Raw genomic sequence first — 18829 nt, 5'->3', positions numbered from 1 at the left:
AATGGCTAGTATAAATACGGATGTAGCCATCTTTAACTGGACTCTGCAGCGTGATATCACACAACAAAAGCCATTGAAAAGGTCAAGATAAGGGATCTAGCCATTGTTTATTTAATGTGTCATGAATTATTATTATTTTTTTTATAATATTGCTTTTAATGTAAGATTTTCAAAAATGTTATTAAATTGTGTTCTCATGTTTTACTTTTTTATGTTTTCTGACTTTTACTTCACTATGGGGGCTGCCATTTTTTTTTCATCTCTGTATGTGTCGATTAACGACACATACAGAGATGGAATACGGCACATACAACCCCATAGAGAATGCGAACGGGAGCCGTTCCATTCGCAGTTGCGTGTGCCATCTGTGTGGGAACGGCGCATGTACCGCTCCCACACAGACAAAAACAAAGCTCGTCCGTGGAGCGAAATCCGGCGCCATTTTCATGTGGACCGGAAGCCGCTGCCGGACAGTAAGATGACGTCTTCCGGCCATATGTTCAACAAAGCGAAGGCGCAAGGAAGAGGAGGGTAGACCAGCGGAGGCAGGAGCAGGTATTATGCGTGTGTATTATGCGCGTGTGTATTATGCACATGTACGTTCGTGTTATACGGTCTGCTGAGCCCTGTATCTAATCCTCCTACACTGTGCAGTCGCTCAGAAAATGGCGGCGCACAGTGTAGGAGGTTTGAAGACATTCAAACCCTTCCTTCTCCTGGCACTAGCCAGAAGAAGGGAGGGGGGATTGTGTGAGGACACTAGAGGAGAGTGTGTCTACCCCAAATTTGCAGCATACATCAAAGAGGTTGCTTTACCCCAGTGACCATGCTGCAATTTTGGGAACTGCTCCCTCTTCCAGCACATGGAAATGTTATAAATTATTATCTAATTAATAATATTTCCTGACTTGTGAAAAAAATTAAAACAATGTGTAATCACTTAAATACTAATTAACTGAAAAAAAATAATTTCTAGCGACACATTCACTTTAAAAGTTAAGGTAAAGACGGCTACATATTTCGGGGTATTCAAGGTTGACCCTTCTGATATGTCATGCTTTGGTTATTGTGGATGATTTCCAAGGACCTTAAATTGTCCCTAAAGGGCCTTTTACACGGAGTGATTATCATGTAAAATATCGTAAGATGGAGTAAAAGTTTGCAGTCATTTGCCAACGTAAACATGTTCAGCTATGGCAACAGATATTGCTCGCTTGTCGTTGATCGAATCTTTTACGATAGCCTAAAAAGATTACATGTTGTCATTCTATCTCCTCGTGTAAACAGGCATTTGCTAGTCATTAGACGAGACAGAAGGAAAGACAAGCAATCTCAAAAATGATTGAAGTTATGAAAATACATACAAATTATTGTTACATAAAAATGTGTTCCGAAAGTTAACGCTATATTGACGATTGGCACTCGTATTTACCAATTAATCGTCTAGTGTAAAAGGATCCCAACTCTGGCCAAACATTAGAAAATAAAGTCCATTTCTCTACTGTGCTGTACTTACCATTCTCTCTGCTAAACGAATCTCCCGTTGATGTACTAGTTTCTTGCTCCAAGTGAGGAATACTCTTCTCTGTACAAAAAAACTAATTAGAAGACAAAAAGAAAACGTTAGACATTTGAGATTTTAACGAGTTCTATGGGCTGAGCATTAAACGTTGAGCAGGACACAATCCTAAGTTTAGCCATCGATAGGTGAGTGCAAAAACAGGATTTTTTTTTTCATATTCACCGTAAAATCCTTTTCTTGTCAAGTTCATTTGGGAACACAGACCTTGGATATATGCTGTTGCCACTAGGAGGCTTGACACTATGAAATAAAAAACGCTCTGGTAGAATGGGCCGTGACCCATAATGGGGGAACCTTCCCCCGGATGCCAAAAGCCTCGCAAACAATCATTCGAATACACCAAGCAATGGTGGCCTAAGAGGCCAGCCAAACCCTTCCTGGGACCCTCAAGGAGAATGAAGAGGGAATCTGACCGCCGGAAGGAAGCAGTGATAGAAAGGTAAATCCGCAGAGCACGTACGTACAACATCCAGGTTGTGGAGTGAACGCTCCCTTAGATGTAGGGCTGGGCGATCAATTAATTAGATTATTTCACCTTTAACAATTCTGGGTTTAGACAGAATCATTAAATCGGTTTAATAATGGTGCCGTCGGGCCAAGCTACAGAACGAAGCTCTGCCCCGGCACCTCGTCACCGCCCTGCCACCTAGTCGCGCTCTTCCTACGTTTTCTTGTGAGCGAGGAGACAACGTACAGGATGTAACAATGTTTCTTCCCACCTCATGTGGCTGCCCGACGTAATGCTCCGCAGTACTGGCACGGCATGTCAGTACTGCATCTATTAGTCTTCTATTGCCTGGCACCTTATGAAGTAATAGGCTGCCAGCCAAGGGCATGTATATGGAGATTTGTATATAAGGGAATGGGAGGCAGGGCTAATTCTTTCAGCCTTTCTACAGGCTTTGAGTGGCTATACGAGTTCTTCTTCAGAGCCCCAGGTTAGCTAAAATGGCAGCATTTTTTTTAGCATTCGTCTGTGCACCAACACACATATAAAATCAGTACCCTCACTGTATCCCTGTTGCAACTCTCCACCTAATACTTTGCTGTTCCTGCTACCAGCATACATTAGCAGGTTAGCGTAAAGTCTACGTACACCTTTGAAAGGCATTTTTTCTTTTAATAAAAAGTTCAGTCAGTGTGATTAGTGCAACTTTATAATTAGTTTTTATTAAAAATTAGTTTTACTTTCTGAGATACAGCTGCTCTGTGTTCTCTATACAAAGGCAGCTGTATCGTTCGCGAAGACCTGAATGTGTCAGTCCCACGGGCCTGACTGGTTCAGTGACAGCAGCTCCTACGTTTCTCTGACACGCAGCATCCACCTGTAATCCATCGCATCTAATTTTATAATTTAGAGGTGATAGATTACAGGTGGATCCTGCGTGTCAACCCGCTTTCACTGGACCCATCAGTAACACGGACCTGACGGGAACAGGATTTAGCGCTAGCTACAGCTGCTCTGTATAGTGAAGAAAGAACAGCTGTATCTCAAAGTAAAACAAATTTTTAATAAAAACTAAAATTATAAAGTTACACTATTCACACGGACAAACTTTTAATAAAAAGAAGGCATTCCAAAGGTTTACATAGCCTTAAACCGGCTGTCTCCCTCTATATTTTTTTCATCCTTCAACTCCAGGTGCCTCTGCTGCGGTCTCATCATCCCTATAGTCACCTCGCTGCCCCTGATGTAGCTCACCCACCCTCCAGGTGCCTTTCCACCGACCATGTGCCTTGCAACCCTGGTAATGCCTCCCTACCTGCCAGACATTTCCCTGCCAACATAGTGCCTTGAGGCCCCCTGATGGAACATCTCCACACCCCAGACCCCAGGTGTCTCAGTGTACCTAAGGGCACCCCTCTAACCAAGAAGATCTTCCCCACCCGACATGTGACTTGCTGTCACTAGGAGCACCTCCCCACCACCAAGACTTGTGACTTTTTTTTTTTTAGTTTACTTAACAAAAATAACAAAATTGAGATTCAAACTGAAAAATCGGCCATAGTGATGAAAAAAAATCTAGATTTATTTTTTGGCCAAAATCACCCAGCCCTGCTTGGGTGACTGGGAGAAGGACAAAAGGACAACAAGACAATATCCTCATTCATGTAGAAGGCCGAAACCAGTAAAGGGAAAAAAGAAGGCACCGTGCGGAGCACCACCTTGTCTTGGTGCAGAGTCAGAAACGGAGAACCACATGAGACGCGCGAGCTCTGAGACCCTCCTGATGGAAATCACCGCAACCAGAAAAACCACCTTTCAGGACAAAAAATAAATAAATAAATGCAAGAGAGATCACTCACAAAAGGTTCATATGGAGTAGATTGAATTCAGTTCCCACGAGGGAATCGGAGGACGAAAAGCAGGAACCGCATGAGCCACTACCTTTAAAAAAAAAAAGTTTTAATGTCAGCTTTAGACACCAACCGGCGACCAAACAAAATGGAAAGCGCAGATACCTGCCCATTCAGGGAGCTAAGAACTGAACCGAGATCCAAACCTGGCTATAAGAGAATACTGGACAAGGAAAAATGCAAGGGTGGGGGGAGCTTGCGATCCTCACCAACCAAGGTAAGCCTTCAATGTACGATAATAGATGCGTGCTGAAGAGGACTTTCTGGCCTTAAAATCATAGTGAGGATAACACTCTCCGAAAAACCACGAGCCTTCTAGACAAGGCAGCTTCAACAGCCATGCTGTTAAACGTAGCGACCTTAAATTCTGATGAAAGATAGGTCCCTGAGAAAGGAGGTCGGGACGGAGAGGTAATGGCCACTGGACGTCAGCCAACAGGGACACGAAGTCCACATACCAACAGCGGCGGGGCCAATCCGGGGCCACCAGAATGTCAGGAATCCCCTCCACCTAAAGCCGTCGGAGGAGCCACGGCAGTAGAGGCAAGACCTACAGGAGACTAAAGTACAACCATGACGCCACGAGAGTGTCCACGGCGCAGGCCTCTGGATTCCGAGCAATCGCTGGAAATAAAGCAGGGAACCTGGCGATTGAACATGGAGGCCATCAAGTTCACATCCGGACGATCCCACCTGAGACAAATCTGGTTGAAGACATCTTGGTGAAAAGACCACTCCCAGGGATCCACAGTTTCGTGACTGAGGAAGTGTGCGACCAAATTGTCGTCCCCGGTAACGTGAACCGCTGTGAGGGCTTCGGCCCAGACCAGGATGCCTCTGTCATCACTGTGATGCTGCGAGTTCCGGCCTGGTAAATTTAGATTAGCCACGGTATGTTCACACGGCTTATTTTTGGCCGTTTTTCGGGCCGTAAAAATCAGAAGCAGAATCCAAACATCTGCCCATTGATTTCAATGGGAAATACGGCGTTCTTTTCAGACGTGGAGTTACTAAAAAAAAAAGAAGTCTGAAAATCAGCAGCAGTTTTCCCTTGAAAACAGCCCCGTATTTTCAGACGTTTTTGATTTTGTGTGTGCACATGCCCAAAGAATGATGAAAGTGAAGTGAATGACTTTTCAGTTGACAGGTTCAATCGGCGTGCATTTGACATGTTTTTATGCACATTTTACGTGCCAAAAAGCGCATCAAAAACGCTTGATTACGCTTTTCGTTTACATAATTGGTAAAGTGCGCTGTTAGTACATACAACGCGCTTTTTTACACAAGCGTTTTAAAAAAAATAAAAATAAATAAGGTGTCGAGTCAATTCCTTTGCACGTAGAACGTGACAAAATGTTCCCATAATCAATGGGAATCCTAATTATGCGTCAAAAAGCGCACACAAAACGTGTGAAAAAAAGTCAAACGCTTGATTAAGCTTCTTATTTACATCAATGGGAAAGCGAGCCGTTACTTTTTTACGCAGGAGTTTTTAAAAAACGTGTTGCGTCAAAAAGTAGAGTGGGGTGGGGTTGTGTGTGGCGCATTTGCATGTTTGGGGGGGGGGGGGGGGGGAGTGCTCGCCGCTGATTCTTCAAAACAGCTGATAAGCAGCTATGAAGTATCAGCGGCGCCCGTGCATACTCCGCTGCACAAAAATAGGACACAGCTTTGCTGAACGCACTACACACGCACACAGCGCTGCTTCACGTGCTCGCACACAGCGGTGCTACACACAGACACACAGTTACAGCAGGTGTGTGGGGGGGGGGCTCACGAGGGGGGACAGACAGACATTATGAAGGCCGGTCTTCATAATGGCGCCTACTATCTCACTACAAACCAGCTTGCGCAGTACAGAGCCAGATGGTAGATGCAATGAACGGGAGACGTTCATTGTGTCCTATGCACTGTGCTGCCGTATTCCATTTGTGTATGTGTCGTTAAGACACATACACAGATGAAATAAAATATGGCAGCCCCCAGTAAAGTAAGAAAGTGTTAATAAAAAAAAACTGTGAGTGAAAAAAATAAATAAAGTCAATATAATATTTTAAAATAAAAACACAAATGAATTTTAAAAATAATGACACTGTCCCTTTAAAGAGAATACCCTTTAGTTCCGAGTGGGCTGGAAAAACAGCCTGAGAACGTTGGAGCTGAAGGAAAGAAATGAAGCCAGTGGAAGGCGGAGAATCAGTGACCAAGTGTGTCACGGAGAGCTCTAATTAGCACCGCCAACGGAAGAGTGGTAGAACCCCTACAAACTGAATCCAAATCGGAATCAGGTAGGAGGCACCAGACCTGATTTCAGAGCCAGAATTACCCTGTCCACATGAGGGAGGTAAAACAGAAGAGGACGGTGAAAACAAAGGCAAGCCCTAATTTGCTTGCGGGGTCGAACACATGGGGAAAGCATGGATGGGGGCTCCATATGAGGACGGGCAGACATGCCACCTAAGATGAACTGAGTAATGTCAGGTTATTAACCATCCGGAAAAGGGAGTTAGCCCATTCCGGATACACACCCATCACACCAGGGGTGAGCAACACTGGGGTTGGCAAGAGTGCAGAGGTCCCCAGGCATTTGACTAGGAGGTCGGCATGCATCACATAAGGAAGTAGACGGACCACAAGGAAATATAGTATTGAACTTTGAGCAGGCATAAAAAAAACTGGCAAAAGTAGTCTGGCGCAAGGGTTCACCTTTAGGGTCAAACATGGCAGTAGAGAATGTTACTTAACTTGAAGCGCAGTTCAAAAATCAAGGAACAGGGAAAGCTAAAGTTGGAGTTTTTCCATTTGCAAGATCAGGTCCCCATCTTTCCAATTGATTAGACAAGCAAGAAGGGGACTTTTTGGAGTTCCAGGTATTGATGGTCTGGCTGGGACCCTACAGGCCCATTCAACCACACAAGCTGAGGAAAACTGTGCATTAGGGAACACTTCACAGAATCCTTTTTCAATAAACTGCCCAGGATTTGAGCCCTCCGCACGTATGGGGATGGATAAATAAAATGCGTATTGTTCCGGCGTGCCTGTTCTCCAAGTCATCACATTTCTAGTGCCTGAGGTCCACTTAAAGTTCCTGAACTCTGTTCGGTATGGGAGCAGTCAGGTCCTCCTTTCAGAAAATGCTAAATCCCTTAGCCCTTGCATATCATGTCGCAGCAGCGCCAGGTCGACTTTAACCTCATCAATTTTGACAGTCAGTGATGTCTAGCACACCATGATCGCTGCAAACAGTTGGTCAGAGACCCACTTCAAGGTAGGCTCCAGTTCAGGATTAGAGGCTGCGGCTAATGAGCCTGAGGAACACTGCCCACGTGTAGCCATAGCACATTGTGCAGGAGACACTTTGGCGCCATGTTGGAAATCTTCATGGGCCAACAGCCTTAGCGTTTAAGCGGCTGTTTGCGCAGAAGAATAAGTGTGAAGATGCCTTACGTGGTTTGTAAATTTAGATGACCATCTCACTATTTAATTCCTAAATTGTGATATTGGGGTGGGTGCTGTAATTGAGCAATGTGTTTTGCTATTCATATTCTCACCTATTTCCAGCAGTTTACCTGTTTATCATGTAAATGATCTCCTTAGTAAAGGGCATAATTCTGATAATATACAGATCCTTCTCGATGAATTAGAATATCATCAAAAAGTTCGTTTCAGTAATTCAATTCAAAAAGTGAACCTCATATTATATAGATTGATTACACACAGAGTGATCTATTTCCAGCATTTTGTTCTTTTAATGTTGAAGATTATGGCTAACAGTTAATGAAAACCCAAAATTTAGTCTCTCAGAAAATTCGAATATTATAAGCCCAATTTCAAAAAAATTTAATACCGAAATGTTGGCCTACTGAAAAGGCACTGCAGTGGCACTGCTGAGGTGTTATGGAAGCCCAGGTTGCTTTGATAGCGGCCTTCAGCTGGTATGCATTGTTGGGTCTGGTGTCTCCTCTTCCTCTTGACAATACCCCATAGATTCTCTATGGGGTTTAGGACAGGCGAGTTTGCTGACCAATCCAGCACAGTGATACTGTGGTTATTAAACCAGGTATTGGTACTTTTGGCAGTGTCGACAGGTGCCAAGCCCTGTTAGAAAATAAAATCAGCATAAAGCTTGTCAGCAGAGTGAAGCATGAAGTGCTCTAAAATTTCCCGGTAGACGGCTGCGTTGACTCTGGACTTAATATAACACAGTGGACCAACACCAGCAGGTGACATGGCCCCCAAACCATCACTGACTGTGGAAACTTCACACTGGACCGCAAGCAACTTGGATTGACTCCTCTCCACTCTCCCTCCAGACTCTGGGACCTTGATTTCCAAACGAAATGCAAAATTTATTTTAATCTGGAAACATGACTTTGGACCACTGAGCAACAGACCAGTCCTTTTTCTCCTTAGCACAGGTAAGACACTTCGGACGTTGTCTCTGGGTCATGAGTGGCTTGACACAAAGAATGCGACAGTTGTAGCCCATGTCCTGGATACGTCTATGTGTGGTGGCTCTTGAAGCCCTGACTCCAGCCACAGTCCACTCCTTGTGAATCTCCCCCAGATTCTTGAATGCCATTTTCTTGACAATCCTTTCAAGGCTGCGGTTATCCCTGTTGCTTCTGCACCTTTTTCTCCCACACTTTTTCCTTCCTGTCAATACAGCAGCTGCTTTAAAAATGTCCTTTTGTGGCTTACCCTCCTTGTGGAAGGTGTCAATGACGGTCTTCTGGACAACTGTCAAGTCAGCTGTCTTCCCCATGACTGTGTAGCCTACTGAACCAGACTGTTGGAACATTTAAAGGCTTAGGAAACCTTTGCAGGTGTTGTGTTGATTTGCTGATTAGAGTGTGACACCATGAGTCTACAATCTTGAACTTTTACCCAATATTCTAATTTTCTGAGAGACCAAATTTTGGGTTTCCATTACCATAATTAGAGATGAGCGAACCGGGACAACCGAACCCGGTTTCGGTCCGAACATCGTGAAAAGTTCGGTTCGCAGCGAATCCGAACTTCACCGGGTTCGGCCGAACACGTTTAGACCGAACCCGGCTTATGAGTCACTGATTTTCCGGTACGCAACATCAGGAGATAGTCACTGTCCAGGGTGCTGAAAGAGTTAAGCGATCAGCAGTAACTGTTTCAGCACCCTGGACAGTGACTTCCGATCAAAAAAAATAGAAGTTCCTACTTACCGATAACTCTGTGCTTCTTCCTCCAGTCCGACCTCCCGGGATGACGATTCAGTCCAAGTGACCTCTGCAGCCAATCACAGGCCGATCATAGGCTGCAGCCAATCACAGGCCAATCCCAGGCTGCAGCGGTCACATGGACTGCCGCGTCATCCAGGGAGGTCGGGCTGGATGCCGAAAGAGGGACGCGTCACCAAGGCAACGGTGACGCGTCCCTCTCTTGACATCCAGCCCGACAACCCTGCATGACGCGACAGTCCATGTGACCGCTGCAGCATGTGATTGGCTGCAGCGGTCACATTGGCTGAAACGTCATCCAGGGATGTCGGGCCGGATGTCGAGAGGGACGCGTCACCAAGGCAACGGCCGGGAGGCCGGACTGGAGGAAGAAGCAGGAAGTTCTCGGTAAGTACGAACGTCTTTTTCTTTTTTTTTTTTACAGTTTGCTCTATATTGTGATCGGAATTCACTGTCCAGGGTGCTGAAAGAGTTACTGCCGATCGTTTAACTCTTTCAGCACCCTGGACAGTGACTATTTACGGACGTCGCCTAGCAACGCTGCCGTAATGCCGGGTGCACACATGTAGCCACCCGTCATTACGGGAGCTCCATACATGATTTATTATGGGCTTTCTTGAATTACAGGTTCGGTCCGAATTTAACTTTTTCAAGAAATTCGGCGAACCAGCCGAACCGAACTTATCATAAGTTCGCTCATCTCTAACCATAATCATCAACATTAAAAGGAAGAAAATGCTGGAAATAGATCACTCTGTGTGTAACGAATCTATAGAATATAGGACTTTCACTTTTTGAATTGAATTACGGAAATAAATTAACTTTTTGTATGATATTCTAGTTCATTGAGAAGGACCTGTACAATATTTGAAAGGAATATAATTTTTATACAGTTCTAAGAAGGTAATCCAAAACAATTCAAGAAGAAATAGCCAAAACATAACAAAACCTTAAGAATAACGGAAGGGAAATGATCTCTATAGTGGAGTACAGGTTTTAACTATCTTTAACTAATTCACTGATCAACATCAGTAGGGGTGCCAGCTCATTGCCCGTTCAGCTTTTAGTTAATAGATTTCCACATCTTCTAAAGTCCATTTCTGTTGATGGATGTTGCATTCCCAAACAGCACTGCAATTATTTCAAAATGTACTATTTGTGCACAATATGAAGTTGGCAAATTCCCATCTTGGCATTTATGGTATATCAAGGATAGGTTAGGGTACCATAGGTGAAACCCACACTTATCGGGAGAATGGTGTCCTGTGACCAGATACCCTCGATAGAAATGGCTGCTTTGTCCCACTGAATCAATGACCATATTCTGCAAGCGGCTCTAGTGACCATATTTGCAGCAGCCTAGTGCTGCATGCTAGGCTCTTTCCATAACTCCCATGGACTGAATTTGAGAAAGCCACGTGCTAGCTAGTGCAGCCACCTATCCATTGATGTTAATGAAAAAAGTGGCCACTTTGCGTGTGAACATACCCTAAGGCCTAAAATAGGCTGGTTATTTCAGTGACCAAAAAAGTCTGAAAATACGTAAACAGGCGTAAACAGCTCCTGATTTTCAGACGTTTTTTGTAGCAACTCGCGTTTTTCGCGGTGTATTTTACGGACGTTATTGGAGCTGTTTTGCAATGGAGTCAATGAAAAACGTCCCAAGAAGTGACATGCACTTCTTTTTTGCGTAAAAGCACATCGTGGGAACAGAACATCGTAAAACCCAATGAAAGCAATGGGCAGATGTTTCTAGGCGTAATGGAGCAGTTTTATCAGGCGTAATTCGAGACCTAAAATGCCCGAATTACGTCTGAAAACAGTGCGTGTGTACATACCCTTAATGACTAAGCTATTTTTTAAATTTTTCCATTGTCTCTTTCAGAGAGCTATAACTTTTTTTTATTTTTGCATCGACAGCTGTGTAACGTCTTGTTTTTTGCAGGACAAGTATTTTTTAATAGCACCATTTTGGAGTACATATAATTTATTGATTAACTTTTTTTTTGGGGGGGGGGGGGGAATAGAAAGAAACCCCAGCAATTTTGCCAGCCTTTTAAATTTACGCCGTTTACGGTGTGGTATAAACACCACAATAACTTTATTCAGCGGGTTGTTACGATTGCGGCGATACCAAATTTATATAATTTTCTTATGTTTTCCTACTTTTACACAGTAAAAACACTCTGTTTTTCAAAGTTATTTGTTTTGTGTCTTCATATTTGACTAACTTTTGTTTTGCGGAACGACTTTGTTTTTATTGGTACAATTTTTTAGTACATGCGACTTTTATCACTTTTTATAAAAAAATTGTTAAGGCAGGATGCGTTTTTTACGGCGTTCGTTGAACGGGTTAAATTATTTAATAGCTCTATAGTTGGGGTTGTTATGGACGCAGCAATATCAAACATGTGTAACTTGTTTTGTTTTTTTCTTTAGAATAAAAGCATTTTGTAAGGGGAAAAAGTGGGTTTTTAATTTATTTATTTTTTACTTTGGATTTTTATTTATTATAAACTTTATTTTTACTTTTATTAGTCCCAATACGGGACTTCACTGTGCGATCATCCGATTGCTTTTAAAAAACACTTCAATACTTCCGTATTACTGCCTGTCCGTGTAAAACAGACAGACATCTGCTAGGCCATGCCTCTGGCATTAACTAGAAGCAGACCTGGGGGCATTTATTAGGCCCCCGGCTGCCATAGAACACACTGGCACTCTGCAATCTTATAGCAGGATGCCAGTGGGGAGAGAGAGGGAGCCCCCTCTCTCCCTCCAAAACCACTCAGATGCAGCGCTCGATATTGAGCACCGCATCTGAGGGGCTAAACGTGCGGTATCGATACAGATATCGATCTCGCCCGTTCAAGCAGGTCTGCTCCCAGCTACCTCCGGTAGGTGAGAGCAGGGTGATTTAACGGCTCCCTGTTTTGTTTATTTATTCCGATGCAGTGCCGTAAAAAAGGCGACTGCATCGGAATAAAGCCCTTAAGTGGCCGCCGTAATAATACTAAAGGGCGGTCACGAACGGGTTAAACATTTCACAAATATGTTACGTAATATGTATAAATAAGAACAGATTGCTCAAATTATATGCAGTTCAATTAATAATAGACGATGCTAACAAAAGGTGAGAACCACTGAGTATGTATAAAAAAAAAAAAAAAAAAAGCGTGCAAAATCCCACATAATACAATCACAAATAATGCAGAGAAGTGTGTATAATGGGGCACCTAGGCAAAAAGAAATGCACTTTGATTGCATAAACATACTATCCACACAAGAAGTAACAAAATGTAAAAGCAGCTGAAAACAGATCCAAAGAATCCTGCAGGGCTATCCAAGACAAGATGAAGCCCCTAGGGAAACCAAAGCAAGTTTAATACACTAAATGTTAAAAGAGATGCCTTAAGTGTAGTACAACATGACATGAGATATGAAAGACAAACAAACAATAATAGAGGGTAATTAAATCAATACATCCCTGTATCATTGGCTATATATATAATATATATATATATACATACATACATACATACATACATACATACATACATACACACACACACACACTGCATTCGGAAAATCTTCAGACCCTTTCACTTTTTTCACATTTTGTTATGTTGAGGCCTTGAGGTAAAATGAAAAAATCTAAGTTTTTCCCCATCATTCTGCACTCAATACCCCATAATGACAAAGTGAAAACTGAATTTTAGAAATTTTTGCAAATGTATTAAAAGCTCAAATTTCGCATGGACAGAAGTATTCAGACCCTTTGCTATGACACTTGACAATTAGCTCTGGGAGTCTCCCATTTCTCTAGATCCTCTTTAAAATGTTTCTACACCTTGATTGGTGTCCACCTGTGGTAAATTCATTTGATTGGACATGATTTGGAAAGACGCACCCCTCTCTATATAAGATCTAACAGCTGACAATGCATATCAGAGCAAAAACCAAGCCATGAGAACTGCCTGTAGAGATCAGAGACATGATTGTGTAGAGACACAGATCTGAAGGGTACAAAAAAAAGTGTCTGCTGCACTGAAAGTTCCCAAGAGCACAGTGGCCTCCATAATTCTTAAATGGGAGAAGTTTGGAACAACCAGTACTCTTCCTAGAGCTGGGCTCCCCACCAAACTAAGGAATCGGGGGAGAAGGTAAGAGAGGTGACCAAGAATCCAATGGTCACTCTGGCTGAGCTCCAAAAGATCCTGTGTGCAGATGCGAGACCCTTCCCAGTCAACCATCACTGTAGCACTCTAAAAATCTGTGCTTTATAGCTCAGTGGCTAGAAAGAAGCCTCTCCTCAGTAAAAGACACATTAAAGCCAACAGAGATTGCAAAAAAAAAAACACCTAAAGGACTCTCAAGACTGTGAGAAACGACTTCCGGTTCCGGCGCTGGCGATGCAGGACGCGAGTGACTGAGCTCCCGCTCCCAACTAGCCTGCTTATCTGCAAAAGCCACTTCGGTGGCGACAACCGGCTGACAGACACCGGCCCTGCACACAGGAAAGTACCCGGGGGTGCCTGCATGGACCGATACCTCCTCAGGAGCGCACACAAGCCAGCCATGGATGAAATAGGTGCGGGAGTAAACAGGGGAGGTAAGATGCCGGCGTTTCCCACCACTGCTCCCCTGCTGTATTCACAGGATGAGGAACAGCTACGGCCTCAGTCCCAGTCACCGATTCCAAGCCCAGCAGAGCCCATAATTGCTTCTAACCAAGCATCTGTGGATTATATAGCATTAGCTCATGAAGTGGCTAAACGCATAGCCCCCGACCTGCAGAAAGCGCTGGAAAAAACGGTGCAAGAGTCGCTCAACCGCATACATGCGGACCTGGCACAAGTAACCTCCAGGACTAATGAATTGGAGCAACGTGTATCGCTGCTGGAGGATGAGAATGAGCGCCTACAGTCCAAGCTTAAAACTGTGCTATCCAGCACTACGCAGTTGGGGGAAAAGGTGGAGGACCTGGAAAACCGATCCAGGAGGAGTAACCTGCGAATAGTGGGCCTGAAGGAAACGGTGGTCCCTTCTGAGCTGCAACGTATATGCGAGAGATCTCTGCCGGCAGCATTGGGTCTCCCACGTCCATGCCGGGTGGAGAGGGCACACAGGGTGGGACCGGACCCAAGAAATCTCCCACCAGCAGACAACAGCAGCAGTTTGTTTCGCCCCAGACAAGTCATCTTTAAGCTGCTGGATTATAATGAAAAGGTGGCAATGATGAAGGCATATCGAAGCAGATCCCGACCCTTGGAGATATTGGGCATGAAAGTGCTACTTTTTGAGGATTATTCTACGGAGGTAGCGAAACGTAGGCGAACCTTCAGCAAGATCTGTACAGAGCTGTTTCAAGCGAAAGTGCGCTTTAACCTACAGTATCCGGCTATTTTACGAGTGTTCCAGGCAAACGGGCGGGCCAAGATGTTCGCTACAGCAAAGGAAGCGGAGGAGGCTCTGGCAGAGCTATGTGGAAGCTGTCCCCGGCACGAGGCGCGACGCACTCCAGACCACAGCCCACGCCACAAGTCAAGAGAAGTCGGAGGGAGTCGTTCGGATATGGAGCGGACTTGGGCTGAAGCTTTATTGCCCACACCTGGCAGAGAACATGGACGAAGAGCCAGGAACAGAGGTGCGTCTCCGAAGCCGCAGAGACGTCCGCGTGATCATTCCAGGTCCGCGTCCTCTGATTGAAGAAGGAAGATTGAGGACTAATGTTTTTTGTTTAATACGTTAGGCGAGGGTCCTGAGGACGCGGTAGACCAATTGCAGGCTCTGATCTTAAGCAGATAAGTTTACAGTTTACAGTAATTACAGATATTAGCAGAGAATGATATGGCTTGATGGGTGCACACGTTAGTTTGTTTATCAATACAATATTTCAGTATGTGGCCAAATGTTTTCATGCCAAACTGTATGCATTCTGATATATTGCCTTACTGTTATATTGCCGTTATGATATATAATATTGATGATGCAATAACGTAGTTACACTGTTAGGGGCTGGAGTTTGAGCTTGAGCTGGTTTTCAAGGTTATGCAGTCCATGCTCGTTAGTAGGTGGGGCTCTTCGAGCGGGAATCTTTACGAGGAGGGTCTCTCTGATGAGTGGGGCTAGGACCAATGGAGTTAAAAACGAGGGGAAGTCGTGGTAGGGACAAATTGAGGGTTGCTGGGGGAAACCTTGAAGTGGAACAGTGATCAGTTCTAAATGATACATGGCGAATGGAGCGGAAATTGGGGGTTGACCCGTTGCTATCGGATCGGGTATTGGCGGCTAGAGAGTGCTGGGCAAGGAGGGGCCGGTATGGCTAGGTCGGTTGGAAATTGCGGCTATGCAGGTATGGGAGGGGGTGGGAGGGAGGGACGTGTTGGTGCACAACAGAAAAAAGTGAAGTCTCTGACGTCAATGTGCACGAGGAAGATGACTGCCTTTGTCACAGGCGTTTTTTCAAGGTTTTCAAGGTTTTATGAACAAAGTCTGAAGGCTTTGAGTTGGATTTTAGCTTTGTTTTCTAGGCCGGGGTTTGGCCAAGTTTTGAATGTTCATGCATGGCACTTAGGGAAAGATGGCTCTGACACCCCGACTCGGTCACGATTTTTGGACACCTTAGCTCACCTTAGACATAGCCCAATAACATGAAAATAGTTTCATGGAACGTTAAGGGGCTTAGATCCCCACAGAAACGGACCAAACTCTTACGACATATGAAGAGATTAAGTCCGGATGTAGCCCTGTTACAGGAAACCCACCTGACCGAATCTGAATTTAAATATCTACAAAAGTTCTGGGTGGGTCAAGTTTATGGCTCGGCTGCAAGAGACGGTAAGGCGGGAGTGATAATATTGGTGCACAAAAATTATGCGTCTACGATGGTGTCCCAGGAGTGTGATAATGAGGGTCGTTGGATACATCTAGTGATGGAGCATGCAGGGGAAACTATTAGCATCCATAATGTTTATGGGCCTAATGCGGCCAACGCAGAATTCTTTGGTAAATTGGAAACCCAACTCCAGCAGGATCGCACTAAGCTGTTGGTGCTAAGGGGAGATCTTAATACCGCAAGGTCCACTAGGGAATATAGAAGTGTAGGGTCCATTTTGCAGAGACAGAGGGATAGGATCTTGTCAGATTTTTTTGGGACACACGGCCCTCACAGATGCTTGGAGGAGCTTACACCCCGACGCGAGGGAGTACACACACTTTTCTCACGTACATCAGTCGTGGTCGCGCATTGATTACTTACTTGTGAACGACGCTCTCTCCCGCCGGCTACGTGACGCGGCAATAGAAGATATGGTCATCTCTGATCACTCCCCAGTCACAATTACTTTGGCAGACACGGTAGCTAAGGGACTGGATTTTATTTGGCGGTTCCCCTCCTTTCTGGTGGCGGATGAGGGCTTTGTACAAAAGCTAAAGGGCTGGTGGACGGAATTTGACGGGGATAATGCATCACACCGTACGGACCCGTCGTTATACTGGCGGACAGCTAAAGCGGTAATTCGCGGGAAAATCACCGAAGGGTATAAGACGGCGAGCGATTAAGGTGCGCATACACTGCGTTTTTACAATCTCCATCAGCGTCTCTGGGGGAGGCTTGGCGGGAAGCCAAGCGACAGTATGATCAATGGCTAGACAAAAGAGAAAGTATTTATCGGTCTCAATTTGATGCGGACCTTATGCGTTTCGGTAATAAGGCGGGCAAATTACTAGCACGATTGGCGAAGGGGAGGTATACACCGTCACACATTTTAACCCTTAAAGACGCCAAAGGGCTTCCCACAGTGGATCCAAAAACCAATAACACTATACTGCGTACATATTATCAGGCCCTGTACTCAGACACGCCAGTCGACACCCAAAAAGGAAAGGAATTTTTGGAGAAGGTAAAGCTGCCTGGACTCACGCAGGAGCAGAACGAGCTGCTGAGCGCAGAGATCACGGAGGCAGAGATAGCGGATACCATCAGGACCTTATCTAACGGGAAGGCCCCTGGGCCGGATGGGTTCACGGGTGAATTTTATAAGTCCCTCAGAGAAGAAATTAGCCCCATCTTGGTGGAATACTATAACATTTTATTACAGACCGGTACGCTACCAGGGGAGGCCAAAATCGCACATATAAAAGGTGCTGCCCAAAAAGGGGAAGGACCCTCTCGATCCGGGGTCCTATCGACCAATATCATTGATAGACCAAGACCAGAAAATACTTACAAAAATCTTAGCCAATCGTTTAGCAGTGTATCTACCGACATTGGTGGGAAAATCTCAAGTGGGCTTTGTAAAGTGCAGGGCAGCAGTGACTAATCTGCGTAAGGTGTTAACAGTTTTAGAAACAGTCCGACACGATCCCCGGCCAGGTACCCGGCCGGCACTCTTAGCGCTAGACGCAGAGAAAGCGTTTGATAACATACAGTGGGAATGGCTGGGGATGGTGTTAGACAAGATGAATGTCCAGGGAGCCTTTCGGAACTTTCTGAAGGGGGTCTATACTAATCCCCAAGCGCGTGTCTATTCTTCAGGATTTCTGTCGGCTCCCTTCCAGCTGTATAAAGGGACCAGGCAGGGATGTCCCTTGTCGCCACTTTTATTTAATTTAGCACTCGAACCAATGGCTAGATTTCTGGAAGAGTCGGCAGTGTTCGAAGGTATCCAGGTGGGGTCATTGGCGGTCAAGCTGGCCTTGTTCGCTGATGATGTTATTCTGTTTACGTCAAATCCTCAAGAACACTTAATGCCGGTCTTTCACTTTTTGCAGGACTTTGGGCAATGCTCGGGATACAAAGTAAATGTAGCTAAAAGCGAACTGCTGGAGTTGGGCAAACCATTACCTGGGATCTTTTGGCAATCCTTGGGATGTGGGATATCCCCGGTGAAACAATGTATCACTTATCTGGGAATTAAGATAGGGAAGGCACCTGAAACCTTGTATGGCTTGAATTACCCGCCACTGTTTAAAAAAATGCAGGCGGAACTCAACAGATGGGGCCAGTTACCGATATCCCTTCTGGGGAGGTGCCACCTGATTAAGATGGTCCGTTTCCCCAGATTGCTATACCCCTTTCAAACACTCCCACTATTACTGAAACATGGGGACGTATCCAAGCTGAATTCGGCATTTACTAAATTCATATGGGCGGGAAAGAGGCCTCGCATTGCACTCACTAAGCTCATGAGGGACAAGCATGAGGGGGGGGGCTGAAATTTCCCAATATTAGGAGCTACAATGTGGTGTGCCTCTTTCGACATGTAGTGGACTGGCTTCATGAAACGAGTCATTATTCCAACTTAGAGCTAGAGGGGGAGTATGCCTCGCCCTGGAGCTTAAAGGCCTTGTTGCATTGTCGTGTGGCCTCTCTTCCGTGCCGTCTCAAAACATCCATTGTTCTGAGAGATACAGTCCTAGCCTGGAAAGTGGTCCGTAAAATTTTTGACTTGCCTTACCTGCTATCCAAGCACATGCCGTTGTGTGGGCACCCGGAATTTTTATCGGGAGTAGACAGTAGAGACAGATTTGCCTCTTGGGGGAATTCAGGTATTAGCAATGCAGGGGACCTTATGCATACAGAGGAAAGGAGATGGTTAACCGGATCGGAAATCAGGGCTAAACTCAATCCCTTAGAGGACAGCGCAAATTTCCTACAAGTCCTCCAGGT

At 45.0% G+C, this 18829-nt stretch overlaps 1 protein-coding gene across 2 annotated transcripts in view; it reads right to left on the bottom strand.

The window, feature by feature from the left end:
* SFI1 (SFI1 centrin binding protein) overlaps positions 1-18829 on the bottom strand; it is a 115141-nt gene that overhangs the window by 71066 nt on the left and 25246 nt on the right. For both annotated transcript variants that reach the window (XM_075831546.1, XM_075831543.1), the window contains exon 14: positions 1517-1598. In XM_075831546.1, the coding sequence (XP_075687661.1) occupies positions 1517-1598 (82 nt within the window). The remainder of the gene's footprint in view (positions 1-1516; positions 1599-18829) is intronic.

The sequence above is a fragment of the Rhinoderma darwinii genome, chromosome 1 (genome assembly GCF_050947455.1).
Source record: "Rhinoderma darwinii isolate aRhiDar2 chromosome 1, aRhiDar2.hap1, whole genome shotgun sequence".
In the NCBI taxonomy this organism is placed as follows: Eukaryota; Metazoa; Chordata; class Amphibia; order Anura; family Rhinodermatidae; genus Rhinoderma; species Rhinoderma darwinii.
The sequence above is the reverse complement of the archived record's forward strand: the minus strand, read 5'-3'. Positions and strand labels throughout refer to the sequence as shown.